Source organism: Arvicanthis niloticus, chromosome 4, assembly GCF_011762505.2.
Source record: "Arvicanthis niloticus isolate mArvNil1 chromosome 4, mArvNil1.pat.X, whole genome shotgun sequence".
Taxonomy (NCBI): Eukaryota; Metazoa; Chordata; class Mammalia; order Rodentia; family Muridae; genus Arvicanthis; species Arvicanthis niloticus.
In genome coordinates this window covers 94,597,684-94,622,623 of record NC_047661.1, presented here as the reverse complement: position 1 = coordinate 94,622,623, position 24,940 = coordinate 94,597,684, and the positions used below count along the sequence as shown (strand labels likewise).

General features: G+C 39.3%; 1 protein-coding gene across 3 annotated transcripts in view; it reads right to left on the bottom strand.

The window, feature by feature from the left end:
* Window positions 1–204: 204 nt before the first annotated feature.
* Window positions 205–24,940, bottom strand: part of Sass6 (SAS-6 centriolar assembly protein) — a 31,755-nt gene continuing 7,019 nt past the window's right edge. Inside the window, exons 2-18 of one of the 3 annotated variants that reach the window (XM_034499895.2) lie at window positions 24,141–24,201; window positions 23,078–23,129; window positions 22,339–22,418; window positions 21,847–21,951; window positions 20,541–20,712; window positions 19,807–19,872; window positions 18,487–18,606; window positions 14,947–15,138; window positions 12,832–13,026; window positions 12,628–12,717; window positions 12,372–12,551; window positions 11,942–12,023; window positions 11,125–11,261; window positions 9,844–9,969; window positions 4,003–4,094; window positions 2,415–2,509; window positions 205–2,321 (exon numbers count right to left, since the gene is read on the bottom strand). In XM_034499895.2, coding sequence (XP_034355786.1) covers window positions 2,215–2,321; window positions 2,415–2,509; window positions 4,003–4,094; window positions 9,844–9,969; window positions 11,125–11,261; window positions 11,942–12,023; window positions 12,372–12,551; window positions 12,628–12,717; window positions 12,832–13,026; window positions 14,947–15,138; window positions 18,487–18,606; window positions 19,807–19,872; window positions 20,541–20,712; window positions 21,847–21,951; window positions 22,339–22,418; window positions 23,078–23,116 — 1,878 coding nt within the window. In that variant the 5' untranslated portion in view covers window positions 23,117–23,129; window positions 24,141–24,201 and the 3' untranslated portion in view covers window positions 205–2,214. Of the gene's footprint in view, window positions 2,322–2,414; window positions 2,510–4,002; window positions 4,095–9,843; window positions 9,970–11,124; window positions 11,262–11,941; window positions 12,024–12,371; window positions 12,552–12,627; window positions 12,718–12,831; window positions 13,027–14,946; window positions 15,139–18,486; window positions 18,607–19,806; window positions 19,873–20,540; window positions 20,713–21,323; window positions 21,434–21,846; window positions 21,952–22,338; window positions 22,419–23,077; window positions 23,130–24,140; window positions 24,202–24,940 lie in introns of those variants that run through there. The other 2 variants (XM_034499894.2, XM_076933167.1) reach the window with 2 other exon arrangements.

Here is a 24,940-nt window from a genome sequence, read left to right as displayed (position 1 = left end):
TTTTCTTTTTAAAAAGGTCTTGATCTGTGAGTCCCTCCCTGTAAGGCCAGTTTAGGCTTTGTTACCGTAAGCTGTTTGACAGTCTTCTACCAAGTCTTCTTTACCTTACCTTACCTTCTCTGCAATCCATTTGCTGCCCTCACCTCACCAAAAACAAAAACCCTAAAGATAAAAATACAGAGTTTGCAGGTCAACTGGAAATACTTGATTTTCTAAGCACAAATTGCAGGTCAGTCTTTTATTTTCTAAACATGCTTCTGACATATCAAACTCTGAGGTTTCAGTACTTTGTATTAACAAAGGTCACAGTTTTCAGAAATAGCAAAAAGCAACATTTTGATTATTAACACATGTACAGTTATACAACACAAAACAATTTCAAACAAAAGCTGAAGAGGTAGAGCAGAGAGTCAGTGCTGTGTGTGTGGACACTTAGCACAGAGACAGGTCACCAACAGCCTGCTGTGGAGGTGAGCTATCCTAGCCTGGAAACGTGTTTATAAATAAGGGGGAGGGTATCTCTTAAAAAGCTACATATGTCTTAAATCCCTTTCCAAAGCTGCCACAAGCGCTTACGCTTATTTTATACTATTTACAACAGTCCTGTGCTGCCAAGAGACTTCTTTCCAGAATAAGTGCTTTGAAGTAATTGTAGCAATATTCCTCTGTCACTGAACTTTTATCATAGCCCTTGTTGAAGATAGCTGGCAGTTGCCAGTATCCTGAAAGTGAGACTAAAGATCCCTGACTTTTGTGGCCCTCATAGTTAATATGTCACTGTCTCAAAATGTCTTCAGCAGTGTGTGAAGTATTTGAACAAAATTTAATGTGTATAAATGTTTTGCCTGCATGTATATCTATCTAGAAACCACATGCATGCCTGATGCACTCTGGGTGACATAAAATTGTGAGCTGCCATGTGGGTGCTGGGATTAGAACCCATGTCCTCTAAAAGAGGCAGCTAGTGCTAATGAGACACTAAGCCATCTCTTTAGCCCCTTGAAACTTTTAAAACATCACATGATTATTACATTTTACAGGTAAGATTTTGGGGTCTTAGGATTTTAATTTCCTTTGGGTGGTTGTCAACAAGAAAATAAAATTAGACCTCTAAGATTATAGAGGGTTGTTTTTGCTTTTTTAATGAGAAAGTTGTAACTTCCAATAGCTAACATTCCCACTTTATTAACACTGAGCACAAATTTTAATATTATAAAAAGCACCATATTTAATATTATAAAAAGTACCATTTTTATGGTGTTATTACAATGATGATCTGGTATGGAAGAAATCAACAGTGCTCAGCCAGATGACTAAAGCACTTCGGTCATGTAAATACTCTATCCCAATTACTTTTCTATAAAAATTATTTCATAGGTCACATGTGTCAGAGGAAATAATTTACTCACTATGAATACTTAATTTCACTCAGAGTGCTTTAGACTGTCACTAGATAGGTCAACCAACTCCACATACTCATATCCAGGAGTTGTTGACTAGCACAAGGTGAAATCCATTGGTTTTGGTTTGATATTTTTATCTTACTCATTGGTTATTTTAATTTTGTTTTTAAGGGAGAAAAGACATGAAATTGGGTGGGTAGGAAATTGGAGACCATCTGGGAGGAGAAAGAATAAACCAAATATATAAATCAGGCTCGGTGGTACACACCTTTAGTCCCAGGTGCAGAGGCAGGTGGATCTGGGTTTGAGGCCAGCCTGGTCTACATACATAGCAAGTTCCAGGACAGCCTGAACTACATAATAGACCCTATCTCAAAACAAAAAAAACAAAACAAAAAAAAAAAAAACCTTTGAAAGTAGTATAAGAACTCAATGTAAAGATATCACATGTGGAAGCTCGCCCAACTCTCAGGTGGTAAATTAAGAATTTTTTTACTAATAAAAATGACAGTATGAATCCCAAGTCTTCTGTTTATACTATTATTCTTTGCCAGTGTATCTTTGATTTAGTGTCTCTATTCAACTAGGAAGAGTCTGATATAATCAGTGACCTTTTTTTGAAACATTCTGTTCACAGAAAATAATACCATTTACTCAGAATCCTTATCAATTTCCTAAGTTTGTAAATGGCAGCAGTATTATAAAGAATCCAAAAGATCTAACAGGAACAAGAAAAAAATGGTTTTGTTATTAATGGTCTGTTAAATCACTTGAATTTCTAAACTGTCAGTAAGCAATCAAAGGTATTGGATTAACTATTTGGTAACTGCCCAGGGAAATACGATGAAGATGAGGAGGGGAGAATTGTGGGTTTGGAAGATGTCTGCAGTGCTCCCAGCATGCCATCTTTCTGATGGTCTGCAAGAGACAAAACATACAACCTGTTACTACTTTAGTCTTAGACACATTTAATGAAACAGCGTTGTACTATACACAGTACACAGGTCTCACCTGAATTACTAAACAGATTCTGGCTGAGTCCACGTAAAGGAATGCTGTCTTCTCTTTTCTTCAAATATTTGGATTCCAATCCTATATTTTCGCCACTTAAAGAAAATAATTTTTGTATTAAATTTCACTTTATTGTTCACTTTCTCTATTGAATGTTCTTAGTTGACAAAATCAAAATGCTCTAAAATGTCTCAATACAAATTTATATGACCACCTATGTGATCACATGATGCCCCAACTTGACAACTCCACATCTATGCAAATATCCCCAAATTCTGAAGCTTCAGAAATCTGAAGTACTGCTGGTCTCAAATGTTTTGATTAAAGGAGACTGAAGCCATGTATGGGTTTCTTAAGCAAATAAAACACTCTTTTATACATAATATCTTCCTTTTAGAAAAGGTCAAATTTTATAGTAAATCCTGGGATAAAGACCACAAGAGAAATAAATGCTATGAGTTTTGTAAAATTACATATATCATGGCAAACGGGGGGGGAGGGGATGAGAAAATATGGAAGAAACCAAGTTATAGGCTAAGAATATTATCTTGTTTATTAGAGTCAATACAACATAACGATTAGAAGAGAAAAAGGAATACATAACACATGACAGGAAAAATAACTAATTTGAGAGTATCATTAAAAACCTTTGTGCACGTAGGTTTGTTTATTTTAGCGTGTGTGGGTGTTTTGCCTGCATACATGTCTGGGCACATGTACGCAGTGCCCTTGGGTGCCAGAAGACGAGCTACAAAGGATGTGAGCCGCCACATGGGGTGAGCTGTGGTGTGGGGCTCACACCCAGGTCCTCTAGAAGAGCACTACTGAACCATCTCTTTAGCCCTATTTCTGAGACCAAGCCTCACAGTGGCTTTTGTATTCACAGAAATCTACCCGTCTCCGCCACTTGAATGGCAGAATTAAAGGTGCGCCACCATGCTTAGCTTTAAAGGGGATTTCTATGTACAGATCCAAATATTTGTAAAAGCAGTCTTCACTTACAAGAAAATCTTTTACTATATTATCTATGGGGGAATCCTATAACTTAAAACCACATACAACAGAAATCACTTTGTCATAGCTAAAAAAGTTCTAAATTTTCCACTTAAAATATCTTCGATAAGCTGGGCTTGGTGACATACACCTTTAATCCCAGCACTTAAGGCAGAGGCAAGCAATTTCTCTTGAGTTTGAGGCCATCCTGGTCTACATATCGAGTTTCAAGACAGCCAGAGCTACATAGACCCCTTCTCAACAAAAAAGGAAGTCATAGATAAATAGCAGGCTGTCAGACACTGCCTGCATTCTGTAACGTGGCTTCTGAAGTGCTGCACGACTGCTGCAGCGTTCCCACCTGCTGCCCTTGAGAAGGCCTGTCTGGGATGGGCTCTGAGCCCACAACAGCTTACAATCCCTGTCACTCCGTTCTAGGAGAGCCTGAGATCCTCTTCTGACCTCTGGGAACCAGACAAATGTGTGGTGTACACATATACACACTGGCAAAACACTCATACTCTTAAAAATACATACATCTTTTTTAAAATGACTTTCAAAGAGGAGAAGAAGCTGCATGCCCCTGAGTACTTACTTTTCCTTATCAGTTGAACAAGCCCTGTGACCAGCGGCTCCCGGCCCATCCATCGATGTGCTTGCTTTTGTAAGCTGCAAGTTAAACTGAACCTGTGGGGGAACACAGCTCATGAACTCAGAATTGACGCAGGTCCACGCTCAGCTGAGTGGTTAGGTTTTGCTTCTTGATAAATCAAGCTAATATAAAGATTTTGCCTATGAGGCTTAAGAACCTCACCTTTCCTCACCAAAACAGCTCCCATAATACAAGTAACAAGGTGAAGAATATACATGATTCTGTCAACAGTCACTTTGATGTGAACACTAATGCATTTAGGTCAATTATAGGACAGAAACTACCCAAGGTTTAGTTGGCCTGGTAGCACATGCCCACATCCCATGTGCTGGAAGGATCAAGAAATAGAAACCAAAATTACAATGAAGTAACTTTTGCCCCAGGTAGAATGGCAATTATCAAAATAAAAAGAGATTAACAAATGCTGATGAGGATTTTACAAATAAGGAATTCATACCCTGTTGGTGAGGATGTAAGTAATCAAAGTTGCTGTTAAGACCAATACAGATGCTTTCCAAAACAGTACACACGGAATTACTAGGAATCTATTTCCTTCTTGGGTGTACACAGAAAGAAATCAAAGCAAGAGTACAGAAGAGAAAGGTAAAGCACACCCACATTCACTGCGCCACAGTTCATCCCAGCCAAGACGGGTCAGTTTAGGCGCCCATTAACAGATACGAAAATATGGTGTGTGTGATAAGACACACACACACACACAAAGGGGGAGGGAGGGAGACTGATTTTTTACAGCAAAATTGACAGAAATTGAAGACATCACCTTAAAACAAGGTAAATACAAGTATCTATTATTTTCTCTCATTTTTGAAAGTAACACTTCCCCTAAACCAAGGACAAGGAAAAGATGCAAAGTACTGGGAGCAAATAGGACCAGGTAACCCTTCAGATCACACATAATGAAATCACAGTGGCCGCATGTGGGCCCAGCACACTTAAGAAACGAACTGTGATTCTCAGCACCAAATAATACACAGAACAAAAAAAAACCTTATAAGCTACACATGCACAATCTGACTCCAACCAGTGAGCCAAAGACTTTGGAAACTAACTACAGGGGTTCTGCTCACAGGTCAATATAGTCGCTGGATGTTACACATTTGAGATGATAGAAATAGCGAAGCAATTCCTATAAAAACAGCCGACACTGAAAACAGTCTACAGAAACAAATCAGACCTTGAAACTGCAACCGAGTAAGTATCTTTTAAAAAGTATCTTCTTTACAATTGGAACAGACTCTGGACTTTCACAATAAACTATCCAGAATATAATCCAAAACTACTTAACAAAGAACCAGGAAAATCTAAACAAATTTACTGAAGAGAGAACACAAAAGATAGGATAACGAACGTCAGAGTGCAGGAAAATGCTTTAAAGCAGCCATCATAACTGTGCTTTAAGCAAAATGAACACTCATCAAACAAATGTAAAAAAAAAATGACAACAAAAATGCAGGGCTTGAGGACTTATGAACTTTTGTAGTTGATCACAAAGTGGATCACCTCCCTGGCTTATACAGGGCTCCAGATTCAGCACCAAAGGAAGAGGAAAAAAACAAAAACAAAAAACAAAAACAAAAAACAAACAAACAAAAAAAAGAAAATGAAAAAATGAAAAAAGATCTTTACCAATCTCACATCCGATAGAGGGCTAATATCCAATATATGCAAAGAACTCAAGATAGACTCCAGACAACCAAATAACCCTATTAAAAAATGGGGTACAGAGCTAAACAAAGAATTCTCAACTGAGGAAACTCGAATGGCCAAGAAGCACCTAAAGAAATGTTCAGCATCCTTAGTCATCAGGGAAATGCAAATAAAAACAACCCTGAGATTCCACCTCACACCAGTCAGAATGGCCAAGATCAAAACCTCAGGTGATAGTAGATGCTGGCAAGGATGTGGAGAAAGAGGAACACTCCTCCATTATTGGTGGGATTGAAAGCTGATGCAACCACTCTGGAAATCAGTCTGGCGGTTCCTCAGAAAATTGGACCTGAGGGTCCAGCTATACCACTCCTGGGCATATACCCAGAAGATGCTCCAACATATAACAAGGACATATGCTCCACTATGTTCATAGCAGCCTATTTATAATAGCCAGAAGCTGGAAAGAACCCAGATGTCCTTCAACAGAGGAATGGATACAAAAAATGTGGTACATTTACACAATGGAGTATTACTCAGCTATTAAAAACGATGAATTCGAGAAATTCTTAGGTAAATGGATGGAACTAGAAAATATCCTGAGTAAGGTAACCCAATCAAAAAAGAACATACATGGTATTCACTCAGTATAATCAGATATTAGCCCAGAAGCTCACAATACCCAAGATTCAACTCACAGACCACATGAAGCTCATGAAGAAGGAAGACCAAAGTGTGGGTGCTTTGGTCCTTCTTAGAAGGAGTAACAAAATACTCATGGGAGCAAATATGGAGACAAAGTGTGGAACAGAAACTGAAGGGGGGCTGTCTGGAGACTGTTCCACCTGGGTATCCATCCCATGTGCAGTCAGTCACCAAAGGTAGACGCTGATGTGGATGGCAGGAAGTGCATGCTGACAAGAGCCTAATATAGCTGTCTCCTTAGAGGTCTGCCAGAGTCTTACATATACAGAGGTGGATGCTCACAGCTAACCACTGATCTGATCAAGGGTTTCCCAGTGGAGGAGTTAGAGAGAAGACTGAAGGAGCTGAAAGGGTTTGTGGCCCCATGAGGAGAGCAACAATACCAACCAACCAGAGCTCCCAGGGTCTAAACCACCAGCCTGGGAGCCCATAGGGAGGGACCTATGGCTCTAGCTGTATATGTAGGAGAGGATGGCCTTGTAAGGCATAGGTGGGAGAGGAGATCCTTGGTCCCATGAAGGCTGGACGCTGAGTGAGGGGAATTCGAGGGTGGGGAGGTGGGCATGGGGGGATAGGGTGGGGGCACATCCTCATGGAAACAGGAGGAGGGGGGATGGGATAGGGGGTTCCTGGGTGGGGGTCAGGGGGAATGGGGTAAGGGGATAACATCTGAAATGTAAATAAAATGTCCAATAAAAAAATAAAGTTGAAAAAAAAACTGAAAAAAGAAAAAACTGAAAAAAGAAAATAGTCAATGGCTAGGTTCAACAGGAGGATGGAGTAGGACAGAAATAGGCGATCTCAGTGGGTGCAGCGGTGTGGGAGGGGCTAACGGCGTGGGAAGGGCTGACTGGAGGGCTGGAGCTAAGAGGATGGATGGATTTAAGGCCAGTGTAAAAAAATCAAGGACAAGGGCTTAGACATGTAGCTTAGTAGCCAAGGGTGCGCTCAGCAGGGCAAACAGCAAACACTTAGGATAAACACATCAAACACTTAGGATAAACACATCAAACACTTAGGATAAACACATCAAACACTTAGGATAAACACATCAAACACTTAGGATAAACATATCAAACACTCAGGATAAACACATCAAAAGATTTTTCTTTTTAATTTTAAAGTTCCATGATCCAAAAGGCCATCTGCAATACAAAGAAGAGCCAGCAGCATGGTGGCTCACCCTGCACCCCGACCCCACAATCCCTGTGCTTAGGCAGACTGAGGCGTGAGGAACATGAAGTCAAGGATAGCCTGGGCTACATGGTAAGACTCTCCTAAAATATAACAGAAATGAGGGGAAATAAATGAGAAAAAAACGAGATACAAACCGACAGAAAACATTTCCAAGTCATTCTTCTGATGAGGAACATAGTCCAGGATACATAGGGAATTGTTTCAATAAGAAACTTTATTATATTTCAGAAACGGCTGGTAAGATGGCTCAGCGGATTGGGAAGCCTGCTCCTTAGCCTGATAACCTGAATTCAATCCCCAAAATTCATACAGAGGAGAGAACCAACTCCCACTAGGCAGTTTTTTTGTTTGTTTGTTTTTCATTGAAAAAAGTACTTCACAAAACAGATATACCGAGGGCAATAGAGAACACGCAGAGTTAATGTCAGTAACTTTTATTTTATTTTTTTGAGACATGTTCTCTATGTAACCCTAGGTATACTGGAACTTACTATGTAGACCAGACCTGTCCCTAACTCATATCAATCAGCCTACTTTTGCCTCCCTAGTGCTAGGATTAAAGGCCGGCACCACCACACCTAGCTCTCTGTAACTTTTAGGGAAACAAAAGCTAAAACCACAATGAAATAGTTCCATTCACCGACTACAGTGGTTACAGTTAAGTTGAGGATTCAGTCTTGGAAGGATGCAGGAGATCTTAAGTATCAAACTGCTAGTAGTTTACAGTAAGTCTTCTCCTTCTCCTCCTCCTCTCTCTTCCTCCTCTTCTTCCTTCTTTCTTCTCTTCCTCCTCTCCCCTCTTCTTTTCTAATATAAGCCCTATGTAGCCCCAGCTGTCTGGAACTTGATTATGTAGAACAGGCTGGCTTCAAATTCAAAGAGATCTGCCTGCCTCTGCTTCCTGAGTACAGGGACTAAAGACACAGAGCACAGTGCCCAGCCCAAGCTGGCTTTGAGCTTTCTGCTTCAACCCCTGGTTATGTGGCTGGACTGCTGCCATGTTATCTCCTTCTTATTTTCTTGAAGCACTAAAGTATACTGTAAATAATATAGTTGTTTAGGATAGGATATATTAGAATATAATTCACAAAGAAAGATACCCTTAGTAATATTTAACTTACATGCTTTTCTCCATTGTTTTTACTCTTGAGGGTTCATGTTTAAAAAAGTATGGAGGGGCTGGAGAAAATGGCCCAGCAGTTACTAGCACTTGAGTTGCTACAAAGGTCCAGCACGTGTTTCCCAGCACCTGTGTTAGTTACAACCACCTGTAACTGCAATTCTAAGGATGGGATACACTGGCACACATGTGGCACACACACAAATATGCACACATGAATAAAAACAAATCTTAGAAAATGCAGAGATCATACAACAAGAGCTTCCAAGAATTAAACAAACATGGCGAGGGGGAGGGGGACGCTGGTGTGGCAGTGAGACAGCTCATTGGACAAAGGCACCTGTGGCCAAGCCTGAGGACCTGACCTTAATCACTGGAACCTAAATAGTAGACAGAGAGAACTGATTTCTAATTGTCTTCTGAATGCCCCACCACTACACACACATGCATGCACACACACATGTGCATACAGAGGAAAGAGCAACACACACACACACAGACAATAAGATGTCATTTAAGAGTCAGACTCAGAAGCCTGAAGACAGTGTCACTTCCTTCTAATTCTAGCTACTTGGGAGCAGAGGCAGGAAGATGGCCACCCAGGACAACATAGTAAGATCCATCTCCAAACAACAAAACAAACAACAGAGACTGCCCATCTTGCCCATATATTTAAGACTATGGAACTAGGCATGAAAATATTAATTGTAATAGTGATGATCAAGACATAAACTGAATACAATAAAAATATTTGTTAGTAAATCAAGTTTGAGAGGACTGCCTCTCATATACCACTTGAGAAGTGTAGCCAAAACTCTACTTTAGAATTCACTGGCTCTAAGCCTGCCCTACAAACATGAATAAGAAAGGACTCTGGTAGTATGACGTTAGCAATCTCTCTTCAGCTTGTGGACTTAGTAAAAGAATGAGTAAGAACGGCGAGGTGAGTAGGAGTAAGCCAAGATGCTGCAGACTGATGCCCAGGCTTTATCAACAGCAGGGATTCTGCAGACATCTGGTGCACTCATTTCCTTTAGGCACATACTATATAGTCAGTATTCATCTATACTACATTAGATCTAGCACTTGGCTACCTTTGGTCCAGAGACTGGATGGCTGGTGTTTTTGGCAGCTACTGCATGAGGAAAAGCATTCTGGAATGCGAACGCAGAGGAGACAGGATAGCCAATTCCACAGCTTGGGTAATTTAGTCTATCAACCTAAAAAGCAAAATATAAAAAAGATGAGAAATATTTCTAATTTATAATCTGAAGTATTTGCTGGCCTAGAAGGTATTAGTGTCTGCTAGTAACAATTACTAGTCAAGCGTAATATCTCAGAGGCCAATTTTCTCTAGCAAGACACCACAAAATTCTGCTTTTTAATAACCAAAGGCTGGGATCTCTTTGGTTCACCTAGAGGGCCTTCCAGACCAGCTTTGCAAGTATGGGTCAAAGAAGCTACTGGGCTTGCTTGCCAATGAATGGGGCTAAAACAAAGACTATCGAGGCCCTTGGATTATCCAGCCTTACTGACAGAGAAGGTATGAGGAAGAGTGAGAGAGGAGTCATCCACAGTCCATTCAGAGAGAAAATAATTTTATCCGATTGGGTAAAACAGGACTAATGTCTGTAAACAGACAAGTTGAAAAAATGCTTCGATAGAGAAACTACAGCCACAAGCATCTGCCAGGACAGGAAGCTGTCTGGCCCTTTCTGTAGCCTAGCAAACTTCTGTGTTCAGCTATGACTGAAGAGTGTTCTTATATCTATGCTGATTCATCAGGAGACCACATCTGATGATGATATTCTGTGTAATTGCTATGTCCAGGAGGAGAGCCTAGGTCTCTGGCTGTAATAAGCAAGTGCACAGCCCTCTCAGACTTGCCATCCCACAATGGCAGGCCACCTCCTGGCTCTAAAGAGCTGCCTCTCTTCTCCCCCATTCCTTGGGGGGGGAAAGCTAGAAATGTCTATCTCATGGTGCTCACTCAGACTTGAGAACCAGCAAACCCACGTTAATGAAGCTACCCAACGCTTCAGTTTGCTACCGAATCAGTGTAGGCTTTTCTGTATAGTAGTTCCAAACCTGAGTCTAAATCTTAAATTTTCTCTGCTTAAAATCTTCAAAACAATCTTTTCTCTGTGTGTGTGTTCATGTGTACTTTACGTTTCAGTAATTGTTTCTAAAGAAAAATCTTATAAAGTCTGCCCTTCACACTGTATAATTGCACACATATAGACTATACACACATTCATATACTCACAGCCTCTTCATTAAGAGCACGCATGTCTAAGCTGCAGTCAGGGCAGTATGTGCCGCGCCCACTGAGTAACTGTCGGCCTTGAGGAGCAGCCCTCCCATCTCATGCTTACCACATTCAGGCTGGGAGAAAGCCCACTTCTGATGGTGTTGCTAGTAGAATGTGCGGGTGGGGTGGGAGAGGTTCCCAGTGTGTCTTGCTTTCTTACCAGCTGATTTTCATTTAGCTCTTTGTTTAGCCATGTGATTACTTAAATAGGGAAATAAAAAGCAAAATAATTTCATTTTAGCTTTTATTTTTCAAATAATTTACTGTAAGTATCTCTCCCCCCCCCCCCCCTTTTCTTCAGACAGGTCTCAATGTAGCCCAGGCAGGCCCACAATTAATAGTGTTTCTGCCTCAGTTGCTCAAAGGCGCAGATCACAAGTGTGCAAGATTACAGCAGCTATAAGTAGTGTTCAGTTTCTATAGCTGCTTTATACATGGTCAGACAATGTAAGCTTGAATCCATGTTTCTAGGTAAAGATACTTATTTTATCATGAGCCACATGGGACTTCTTATTCTATTCTCTCCCAAGGACTTACATCTGCAATTCAAAGTCTCGGACAGTTTTTGCTTCTAAACAGTATCTTTCAGACACCTAAAGTTCACAATTTGAAGTCTTGGGACTGAGAAAATGTTCAATTAAAGTTTAATCTTGCCAGGCATGGTGTTACATGCCTTTACTTCCAACACTCAGGGGGCAAGAAGCAAGCAAAGTTACACATGGAGACCCTGACTCAAAAAAACAAAATAACAACAAAAAAAGACAAATTAAAAACAGAAATTATTTATATAACAATATTTTCACTTACTTGCATTTTTACTAATTTGAATAGAAATTTCAAATTAACAAAACTTCTTTACAGAAAAATATAACATTACTTACATTTTTCATTATTTTTCAAAAGTTGTTTACTTTCTTCAAGTTTCTGAACTGTAGTTTCTAATTGTTCTTGTAATCTGCATACCTGCAATATCAGTATCAGAATTAGTCAAAGTAAAGGTTAGACTAATGCAATGTATACTATAAAGCCAATGTCTGATTCTTACTACAGCTAAGTGAGAAAGAAGTCAATTCAAGTATATAATGAAATAGTTAATTACAAGTATACATACCTACCCATTCTGCACATCTGAGAACCAAGGTATTGGAGTACTGATGACTAACTTTTCAACTAAAATGGGTTATTAACATCTACCTAATCTAGTGGGGATTTGTGTAAGGGATACAACCAAGCTCAAGCTGTCCCGTCTACGTGGGGAGGCTCACTAACTGCACAAAGCAGTCCTAGCACAGAAGCAGGGGCGGTGACCACCTCTTGCTCCTTGACTCGAAGAGACTGCCCAGCATCCTGCGATTCCTTTCGCTCTTTTTGTAGCATTTCTTCTTTCTCAGCCAACAGTTTTTCTTGCTGAATAGTAACTGTATTCTTCAGTTTCAATTTACCCATCAGAGTTTTAAGATCTCCTTGTAACTTCTTGATAATCTCATTTGCCTAAGAGAAAGCCTCATATGAATATTTATGTAACCAAATGAAATATTAATATTTGGCTAAACATTTCAAAGCGAACCTTTAGAAGTTCTGCTGATAATGATTTTATCGTAGCTTCAAGTTTTCCCAGTTGTATCTGATTTTTCTCACCATTCTCTTCTAACGCTACCTGCCAGAGACAACCAGAGACAACAGAACACGAGTAAGACACTGTTTGTTCATGGGAAGCATCACCATCATGTAGGAAATGGGATCTATTTATTTTTAAACTTTTACAAAAGACCTTTTGCTCTTGGATTGTATCGAATGCTTCTTTTGTTCTCAGAACAAGCTGGTCTTTATCTTTGATCTCCTGTTCTAAAACGGCCACTTTTGTTTGTAGCTGGTTAATATGCTTTTCTTTCTCGTGACATTCAGTATCCAGAGTACAATTCTCTCTTCTCAGAGAAAGGACCTCTTGCTTGGCCCGCTGCAGCTCCTAGAGGTTGGTTGGGAGAAGGAATTATTATTTTATTATTATTATTATTATTATTATTATTTATTTATTTATTTATTATTTTATTATTATAAAAGGAAAATTAGCCAGTTGAGTTATGTAAAGCTAAGGTGTCTTGGGGCCAGAGAGATGATTCATCAGACAAAAGCCCCAACTCCTCTTCCAGAGGATGTAGTTCAATTCCCAGACCCACATGGCAGCTTACACCAATCTGTAACTGAGTCCCAGGAAATCTAACATTGCCTTCTGGCTTCCACAAATATGAGGTACACACATGGTGTAAAGACATACATAGAGACAAACTATCCATACACATAAAAAATAATAAATAAAAAATTAAGTAAAATTTAAAAACAAAGCAAAACAAAACCCCAATAACTTAAAAAAAAAAAAAAAAAAAAAAAAAAAAACTTTAAAAACAACTAAGATGCCTTAAAAGCCTTCAAGGATAGGCCAGTGGTGTCTCTGTTCACAGCGCTCAGGGGCTGGGGCAGAATCATTATAGCCTTGGGATTAACTCTTCCCAGTCTAGTGCCCTTTGGACTTCTATGCCTGCTCTGTCTCTTCAAGACCCTGCCTCTCAATAAAGCAAGGGTGATCTCTGTCAGTTCCTTCCCAGGAACCTGCATTGAAGATTATTTAAAATTTACTTATGTGCATATGTGTTAAAAATGAGTACACACGTCAAAACAACTTGATAAATGAGGACACTGAAAGAAGTAAGACTTCCACAGTTGCCCAGTCCAAAGGGCACTAGACTGGGAAGAGATAACTGCCAGGTATAGCATGATAAGGAGGACCTTGATGGAGACAGACCCCTTAGTTCTCAAGAACAAAGCAGGTTGTGTCTCTTAGTGGTTCAAGGGGTGAGTAAACTTCATACCATGTGTTACATGTGGCCTGGCCTATGTGCCAAGGGGTATGAAAGCAGGCACTAGGGAGGACCATAAACTTATCTCAAAGCTGTTAAGTGGGAAGGGCTGCAAGAGCACAGCATAACAGGCTTTCAAAAAAACAAAGCAAACAAACAAGAGTCAAAAATAGTGATGCACGCCTCTAGTCCAGCCATTACGTAAGGTAAAGCCAGCTTGAGATCAGGAGTCTGAAGCCAATCTTGGGGACACAGAAAACACATAAATAAATCTGAAAATAACTTCTACTAATAGAGACTCTCATTAGTGCCAAGGCACTCACAAATGTGCTGTGGCAAACACCAACACTGTTTACATTTCTCTGATGTGCAAGGTTTGAAACTCATTGCAGAGCACTTGCCAAGTATGCAGAAGGCCCTGGGTTAAATCCCAGCAGTGCAAACCAAACATTTCTGTGTGCTTGAAAGAAAGATGGGCAAATAACAGAAGGGTTACAATCCTCTCTTCCCTGGCTGGCTGTAGAAAGCAAGTAACAACAGAACTCTGTGCTGCAGCCTCAGTATGTCTACAATGAGGTTCAGAGTGGCACCTAAACAAGGGGTTAATTTCTGAAGCCACTTCCACAGTGTCTGTCAGTACCTAGCACGTGCTCAGTAAGCAACTGCTACTGTCTAGCAGTAGTATTCTCACTGGTCATTCCACTTCACAGAGCTGCTGGACGAAACCTGACAACACTGAGCCCGGTGAGACACGGACACTGCAGTAATATTAAAAGGAACTGAAAGAGTCTGAGGGATGCTCCTGTGAATATTGCAACTCCAAACTAAAATACCAGTCTGTCTCTGTTCTGTCCTGAATTAGCTTTGTCATCACATTTGCTATTCCCTGTTTTCTTTGCAGTGAGATGATCATGGTAGAGCCAAAAGTTCTGTGCAGAGGACCCAAAGGAATAGCACCCACTTAGCAACACAGTAACCACAGTAAAACCAAGTGACCCAGCCACAGTGGCACAGTAGCCAGCACCTAATACCTCTTCCACACCAGCAAGCTTCGCTTTTAGCTCTCTGACAGTGGAGTCTAATTTATACTTCCTCTCGGTGAGCTCTTTATTAGCGGCCTCTAACTCAGACAGTCTGTTCTGCAGCTGCTGGATATTTCGTTGATGGAGGGCTTCCAGATCCTTCTTCTGTTGTTCATGCTGCTGTTGGTATTGAACTTGTGTCTGTTATAGAACAGCATGTCAAAGAAGAAAGGACAGAAATATAAATAAAGATCAGAAAAAACAAAACATAATTTCTTCATCATTTTCAGATTTTCCTGCTTAGAAAAAGTCTGTATCAATTACAGATTTCATGAAAGAGCAAATATGTAAGGTAAGCAAAGTTAATTTCTAACACTGAGAAGGTGTAAAACCCAAGGATCAGAACTTCAAAGTCATTTTCTGCTACACAGCAAGATGGAGGCCAGCCTGAGCAACACAAGACTGTCTTAAAAAAAGAGCGCAAGCAGGGTGGTGGAGGCAGAGAAGTAGATAGTCCTACTTGTAAGGAGTAAAAATATATAAATGCCCCAGTTACAAATATTATTTATTAAAAATATAGATTAAAAAAAAAAAAAGGAGGGAGCCAGGTATGGGGTGAACTCCTTTAATTCTAGCACTCAGAAGGTAGAGGACAGGGAATCTGAATTCCAGGACAGCCACAGTTACAGAGACCCTGTCTCAAAGGAGGAGGGGGCGTATGCAGCAACACCCTGTTATAGCCCTCTGCCATAGGCCTCAGTCATTCAGAACTCACTGTTGGAGTGAATGAGCCCAATGGCTCATTCTTGTAGCATGTAATTTTATCTGTATTGTGATGTACAGATTTTTCTGCCATCATTCCCTAAACAACACCATACAACAACTGTTTGCATCACATATATATTGTATTAGGCATTGTAAATAATCTAGAGATGGTCCAAAGTATAGATGTGCACAAATTATATGTAAATAGTATGCCACTTTGAGTAAGGGACATTTGACCCTCTGTATACTTCACTATACTGAAAGAGTCTCTGCATTTCCTCGTAGGTACTAAGTGACACCAGTACCTGACAAAAAAAATGATGCTTAGAATATACAAATAATTCCTAAAAGTAATTAAGAAAAATAGTAATAGGGATAATTTAACAATGAGCATGTGCAATGGGTATTACATAAGCACACTGGTCAGTATGCAAACAAAAAAGGCTCATTATATGTGGTAGTATTATAAACCCAGAGTGGCAATGTAAACCTCCCCTGGAAAACAGGCAGTTCCTGCTAAAGCCAAACAAAAGCCTACATTAGAACCCAGTCATTTCAGCAGTAAATTGTGCCCAAGAACAGGGAGTACACACACACACACACACACACACACACACACAGAGTAGGTAGATCATATCAGTTTAATACATAAAATATCACAAATAATTCAAAGACCAGTCAATAGGAAAACAAATGAGTCACAGTCTAGATATATAATAAAACACTGTACAATAATAAAAGGAAACCATACAGTTGAATTCCAAAGCTCTTAAGGGAAGGAACTAATACAAAGACATGCTCTTTGAGTCAACTTATGTTGAATAAACAAAACTAAGAAATAATGACAGCAGTCAGAAAGGTGACCTCATGTGGCAGTCTGAGTGAAAATGTCCTCCACAGGCTCATAAAGAGTGGCAGTATTTGAAAGGGTTAGGAGGTGTGGCCTTATGGAGTAGGTGTGGCCTTTTTGGTGGAAATGCATCACAGGTTCAGTCTCTCTCGATGCTGCCTATATATCAAGATGTAGAACTCTCAGTACCTCTCCAGCACCACATCTTTCTTCATGCTACCATGCTGTTAATAAACTAAACTAAACCTGTGAACTGTAAGCCAGTCCCAGTTAAAGGCTTTCCATTATAAGAGTTGCCATGGTCGTGGTGTCTCTTCACAACATAGAAACCCTCACTGAGACACCCCATAAGAGTAGCACACAAACTGGAAGGCACACAAGAAAGCCTTAAAGGGTGACCCAATATTTTAAATTTTAATTTAATTTTAAAGTTTTAATTATTTTTAAAACCTAGTTATGCTGGGGGTTGGGGGTGGCACATGCCTTTCATCCCAGCACTCAGGAGGCTGAGGCAGGCAGCTCTCTGTGAGTTTGAGGCCAGCCTGATCTACAGAGTGAGCTCCAGGACAGACGAGGTTGCTACACAGAGAAACCCTGTGTCAATCACACACACACACACACACACACACACACACACACACACACACACACACAAATCCAGTTATACCCTTAACAGAAAATAACTAGCTAGTATTAAGTGCATTAAAATTTATTTTTAAAGCTATAAAATAGAAGGTAAGAATGACATCTCTCTATAAAACAGCAAGTGGAGTAAAGATAATTCATAGAAGAGATAAAAAATGGTAAAATGTCATGTGAGAAGAGGCTTAGCTTCATGAAAAGATCTTAGAGGAACTGATGCAAGAATCCCCCTAGTGCCTGTCAGGTGGCAAATATGAAGATGATTAATAGGAACACAGGGAAACAAGAACCTTTGGGATTCCCATGTCACATAACCTTTTTAGGTGACAAGTATGTATTGAAAAAATTTTATATGGATGTGTCACAATGTAAACTGTGAAAGAAAAGAAAGAAAGTTCACTGCACTATGATTTAGTTTGGCTCACAGTAACCAAAATTTCAAAGCCACCAGTTTGGCAAAAAGTCAATCTAAGTTGTATCAGAATGACAAATAACAACTGTGTAGCATCAAAACAAAAAGTATTTGAACTGATATAGAATAGTACCTTACGTTAAGTTTTTTAAAAAGTTAGAATCAATATATCTAATAAAATGGATATCTATAATCATAATTTTCTTTGCTATAAATTTATAAATAAGTTATTTTGCACAGCACTTATATATACAGAAAAGTCTACAAAACTATATCAAATTATCTGCCCTGAGTTGAGCATCAATATGACAACCTTAAGGGAGGACCACCACCGAGCTAACCACGAGGGCTGATGGCTGGGAACAGAGCACAATACAATGCCGAGCCTGCAGACCTCCCCACACATATTAGCAGATGAGCAGCTTGGTTTTCTTCCATGTGGGTCCTGAATAACTAGAGCAGGGGCTATCCCAAAAGCTGCTGCCTGTCTATGGGATATGTTGTTCTAGCCGGGCTGCCTTGTCTGGCCTCAGTAAGAAAGGATGCAAAGGACTTGATGTGCCAGGGTAGGGGGGATACCCGGGAAGCCCCCACTCACTCAGAGAAGAAAGGGAAGGAGAACTGGGGAGGAGTGTGAAAGGGGGGCAGTGAGCAGAATGTAAAGTAAATAAGTTAAAAAAAATACTAATTAGGAAAAAATGTCTAGGCTGACTACATAATCTTTTAGTAGTAAGACTGAAAAATAAGTTTTTAATTTTGATTTTATGTACTAGTTAGATGTTTGAAAAATTTAAAGCAAACATGTATTACTTTTATGATCAATGGAATAACTAAGAATAATTTTAAAATGACATTTTCCAATTGCCTATAGTGCTCTTACCTGCAAAGCTTTTTCCTTCTCAGTTGTTAACTCCTGAGAATGCTTGTTCGTCAGCGATGCTGTGTGCGAGGACCATTCACTCCGTAGCTTCTCTAATTCTTGCATTTTTTCTGATAATGTCTATATTAGAGGTCAATACAACATATTAGGACAGTCTCTTGAATACGCTACACTCAGGTTAGAACACAGAGGCCTTAACAAGGATACTGCAAAGAAAATTTCAGCTCTTTGGTACATACTCAAAGGAAGTCAAGACGAGACTAGAAACAGCTCTAGAGCTGTAATGGCCCACAAGTGGAACTTAAACTATTACCTTCATCTAGCTCTCAGCACCAGCTCTCTCCTCCAACATTAAGAGACTCGGGGATACCAAGTCTCTCCTAAGCTTACTTCTTATACTTAAGCACAGCAGCATGTCACCCAGGAGACCATACTGCACAGGAGGGTTTTCTTCCTACAGCCATGTTGCTTATCAAGTACTTTCACCCCAGACTTCAAAGGTGAAGGGCAAAGGTGTAGCGGGTATGGTCCAAACCACACTAAGCCCATTGAAAGGATTGATTCTTTTAAAAGAGAGAGAGATTAATTTATTTTTATGCCCACTGTTGATTTGCCTGCATCTATGTCTGGATCCCCTGGAACAGGAGTTACAGATATTGTGAGCTGACTTGTGGGTACTGGAAATTGAAACTCAGATCCTCTGGAAGGGCAGCCAGTGCTCTCAACTGCTGACCCATCTCTCCAGCCCCCAAAGGATTAATTCTGGTCTTAACACAGGAAGGAAGGGAATGGAGTTAGAACTGAAAAGTCATTTTAAGCCAGACAAGTAAGATGAATAAAATGAGAGAGCTGACAAGAACCACGCCTGCTGACCTAAGTTTGACTCCATGTACCCATGGTGGGAGGAAAAAAAAAACAAATTGTCCTCTGATCTCCACTTCCATGCCATGGTACACACATGCCTGCACACACATACATACATACACACACGAACACACAGAGAAACACCCATACACACAATTTGAAAGAATAACAATTTCTTTAAAAAAAAGAGAGTGATACATGCTAAGCAGTATCTTATTTAATGATGACTTAGAAAAGGTATTATATGTTAGGGGTGGCAGAAATGTTTGGGTAGAATTAAATATCTAAAAGAAAGCATCAATTTAAGATAATTAACTTGGGGGAAGAGGTGCAAAGAGTGGATATCCAACAGCCATCTATTTTGAAAGAAGATACACAAAGGCTTGGTTTTAATAGTAGAAAGAATTCAGGACCAATTTTGGATTACTTACAAAGACAAAATGAAATCTGAATTACCTCTTGTGTAATGTGCAGTTGCCTGGTAACATCATCTAGTGATTTAGTCAGTGATAATTTTTCTTCCTATTTATAAAAATAAAATTATGCAGCTTATAATTGAATACAGTCATCCATAGCCAAGTACCAGCATCATGCAAAGAGCCTGTTGAACATGCAAACTCAGGCCTTTTAAACTAGAACCTGCATTTTCACAAAATCCCAGATTTGTGTGCCCTGAGCACTCACTATGTAACTACCTGAGCATTTAACTGACATTTATTTTCTTACGCAGAATCACCATGCTGCTCTTGTACCACACACTTTATATAGCATTTTGTACGATTCAGAACATGTCCATAAACTTATTTTCAATACACATCATAACACACAATAATTTCTTTAAAGGAAAGAGAGTAAGTGATAAATGCCAAGCAGTGTCTTATTTAATGATGACTTAGAAAAAGTGTCGTATGTTAGGGGTGGCTGATTGTGTGTTTATATACTTATTTGCTGGCTGATAAGATGGTGACATGGAATGTAGGTGCCTAAGGCCAGGAGTTGTAACTATCTGGATCCTAAGCTTCAACTGCTGGTCTAGTTCCAGACTTAGTTACAGGCAGTAGCTAAATGAGAAACAGTGAAATTCACTACAAAAAAGCAGCGGGGGTGAGGAGGGAAGGGGAGCATATGGATCCACCGTGATTTATAAGCACTTAGGTCCCTAGTTTAAAAGAGTAACTTTAAAGACTTACCTTGCTACATTTCAAACATCCTGCTAGAAATTTCTTTATTTCTATATCATTTCCAGGTAAGAGCTTCAGTGACAGGTGAATCAGATGCTTAAAAGGATTTGTCTCCACGACATTTAGAAATACCGGTGAGTTATCCAAAAGGGCAGCTGAAGAAGTAAGCTGCAGCAGAAACCTTTGAAGAGAAAAGTCACATCACAACACACGTACAAACCGGCCAGACCCTGCCATTGTGTCACATGCCACAACTCAAGATGCTGAAAGGGTGAAACTGAAATTCACTGGACAAAGAGACAGGAGTCTGTCAGGTGTGTGAAATGAAGAAGCATGGTCCTAATGTTCACAATGGGAGACAAAAAAGGAAAGAGAGAAAACAAAACCCAGAAACATACACTCATCAAATACCACAGGGGTGACCAAAGTACCAGCTCCTTACTGTGACAACTTACCTTTAAGCAAAAGTAACAGTTACAGATTTATCCTTTCCCTATAAATTCTCAGAATGATCCTATAGAGAATAATGCCTAATAAACGTGAAAAAAGAGCCCAGCAAGGTGGTGAGCGCCTTTAATCCCAGTACTAGGGAGGCAGAGGAAGACCTCTCTGAGTTCCAGGCCAGCCTGGGCTACATAGTAAGTTCCAGGACAACTAGAACTACATAGTGGAACCCTGTCTCAAAATAATAAGATAAAATAAAAAAGGAAAAAGTGGTACAGGAAACATTTGTTTCTAATAAAACAGTATTTTAAACAATACTCATCAGTTGTTCAAGCCAAGAAAAAGTACCTTGTGAATTTTTCATGAGCAGGTGTCAGCAGCATGTTACCATGACATAAATACAATCACAAACATAACGAATCATATAAACAAAAATATTATTAAACAGTTGAACCAGCTTGGGGCCCAAGAAGGCTCAGCTGTTAAGCACAGTTGCTGCTCTCTCCAAGGACTCTTTAGTTCCTGGCTCCCAGCTCAGAAAGTTAACATTTGCCTGAAGCTCCAGAAGGTTTGACACACCCATCTGGCCTCCAGGGCTCTGGGCATATACACAGAGACACACAAATAAAAAATAAATCCTAGGAAAACAAATTTTTTTAACATCAACTAACTTTAAAAACTACATCAAGCCATGAAAATTAAGGGTCAAATATTTCTTAATGGAGTCAAGACTTCTTAAAATTTGGGATTTAGTTGAACCATAATCCCAGTTTAAAAAAAAATAAACTGGAGTATTTGCAGTACACGGAAAATAATGTTGTCAGCACTCTTCCTTCAAAGGGAGTCTAGTGCTCCCGCCTCCCAACCTCACCTTGGAGTCTCTTTCACATGCTCTTGCATACACTGCTGAAGGAGGTCTATAAACTTCTGTGGAAAAGCTAAGAAGTCCACCAGGAGACCTTGCTGCAATTTTAAACTACACAGAAAACAGAAAAACAGCTTTTGAGAAACTTAATTACTATCTTTAGTTATGATTCATAGAATATATTATTTACTAATGACATTATTTTTAAAAAATTAAACTAGGGATTCTTTTGATATATATCAACCTTATCTAACAGGAGTCATAAAATTTAGCTAAAGCATCAAATTTCTGAGCTGCTTAAATGGAAGCCTGATAATCTATAAAATGTTCAATTTCAAGAATACCCAGGAAACAACTGTAGGGCAGTCAGTATTCCCAGAATAACTTACCACCTGAACAGGTATGTATCTCAAAAGAAAACAGTGTAAACATATTATAAAATTTAGAAAATAATTCCTAGACTATATAGAGGGCCAGCAAAAACCTAAAATAACTTACCTTTGAAAATCTTCCTCAGATATAACAAGGTTATACAGAAAAAATGGATCTGTATCATCAGTCAGACGGATGACTAAATCCTAAAGAAAAGATTAGATTTTTTTAAGTGTTTCTAGTAAAGCTTTTGTAAAAGTTAAATTATTCAAAACAACCTATCAGTTATACTTCAGAATCCTGCTTTAGGATGCTGCTCATTTTTATTAGTCTTTAAAGCATGAGCATCTTAACTGAGGGTAGACATTCGCCCGAGAGCTGTTTGGGGTATGTGCCAGAAGTTACAAAGTAGCTTCTATGAGGCTCAGAGAAATGTATATACCAGCTTTGCGGGACATCATGGCAAGATTGAATAAATGTATTTTTGGCTTCCCTCAAATTAACTAGTCTAGTATTTCAAAAGCAGCAAATATAATCAGCAAACCTGACAGTTAACTACTCAAGAAATGGAAGGGGCTCTTGTCGCTCAGGTAGAAGATGAAGTATCAAGTGACATGTTTCCAGGGCTTCCCAGGAGGCTTCCTGCTCCAGCTGGCCACTGAGGGGATGGTCCATCTGTTTCTTTTCTAATAAAATGGGTTCCTCTCTTCAAGATACTTGCCAGGCCATCAAATTTAAAGTGTGACACAGTATCATAGATGGCAGGAAGGAACACAAAAATTATGAACTTCAAGGTTCATAAAGAAAACAGGCATACTATGGGAGGAGCTGGGACTAACAAAGAACTTGAAGAAAATCTACTCACTTCTAAGCAGCTAGAGGGTAACTGGAAACACGGAAGCATTTTATCAGTGAAGCTAAAAAAATGCAGAGGTACCACATGTAAAATTAACAAGTAAGAATATATACTCTCTGTTCCAGAAAAATCAAGGAACTGGGGGCTCACTCAGCCTCAGAACAGTTAAGTAACTTCTTAAACTTAAACTTCCTAAACTTAAGTACTTCTTAAAACTCACCTTAGATGCTACTGAAAACCAACAACAAGCCAACACCTAAAGTTACTGCCAACTACAAGATGCTTGCATCTGCTCAGGGAAAGCTGCAACAAGGAAACCAGATGCTACACTTAGTCCTATGGCCCATATTCTTAGTGCTGTTATTATCATTATTAGTATTTTTTTTTTTAAAGACAGGGTGTCAGCTATGTAGCTCAGGCTGCATCTCAAAGAACTCTCAATCCTCCTGCCTCCTCTTGAGTGCTGGGATTACAAAGCATACAGCACCATATTCAACTTAATTTTAAAGTTCACATGAAATTTACACTCTGAACCAAAATGTAGAGTAAGGTAATCTTTTAAATGTTCAGGGCAAACCCAGAGTGTTATATCAACCCCTAATTCTTCTTGGATTTAGTAATGCATGCTATAATTACATTTAAATTGCTGACTTAGAGTTTACCACCCTAGACTTACAACAGTTATAAAATGACCCAAAATTTAAAAAAAAAAGAAAAGAAAGAAAGAAAAGAAAGAAAAATGACTTAACAAAAGAGTAACCCTTTAAAAATAATTCAGCAATTGTTATTTCAGTTCCAAAAAGATTGAGATCAGGGAAAGCACAGTTGACTATGACCACAAACTGGACAGTAGAATGTTCTACTCTTTGGGAAAACTGCAAGAGTTACCATGTATGGAATATAATGGATAAGCGTCCCTGATAAAACCACCTTAGTGATTATAGTATGACTGAGTCTGGGTAAGAAAAGATCTCATTTTCTTAAAACAAACAAACAAACAAAAAAACAAAACCACAATAATACTCATGACACACACAAATGATCATATTTCAAAAAAGAAGTAAATACGAACCTTTCTGTGTACTGGATTAGAAAGTGACTGTAGTTCAATGCTTACTCTAACGCTTCCTCTCCTGTAGGAAAAGACATGACCGACTCAGAAACATTCAAGCAACATGAAGTTTGCTACCTTTACATCAGTTAACATTTTTATCCTAAACCACAAGACTCTCCACAGATGCCCTCAAGCTTATGAACAGATTTTTAGAAAGTACACTGGACATAAGTTTTAAGTCCATTCCTCTAGTAAGTATCCTGGTAGGTTTTTTTTTTTTTCTTTCTTTCTTTTTTTGGTTTTTCGAGACAGGGTTTCTCCGTGTAGCCCTGGCTGTCCTGGAACTCACTCTGTAGACCAGGCTGGCCTCGAACTCAGAAATTCACCTGCCTCTGCCTCCCAAGTGCTGGGATTAAAGGTGTGCGCCACCACCGCCCGGCTATCCTGGTAGTTTTTAATGGAAAGCTAAATGTTTGTCACTTTTAAAATGAAGATACTGTAGACTAAATATGGTGAACAATCAGGATGCCTATTGCTAGTGTTCTGGTAAATAACTTTACTGCCGGATTCTAAAAAGCATCTACTAAGAGACAGACCATCAATTCAGTAACAACTTTTAGGTCTAAAAATTACCATTTCAATGATCAAACTGACTTACAAAAATATACCATCTTAAAAAGTTAAAATATAATAATGTTTGTTTTTGGTTCCCCCTTATCCCCATTGGGTTTCTCTATGCAGCCTTGCTATCCTGGAACTCCCTCTGTAGTCCAGGCTGGCTTCAAACTCACAGAGATCCACCGTCACAGAGATCCTCC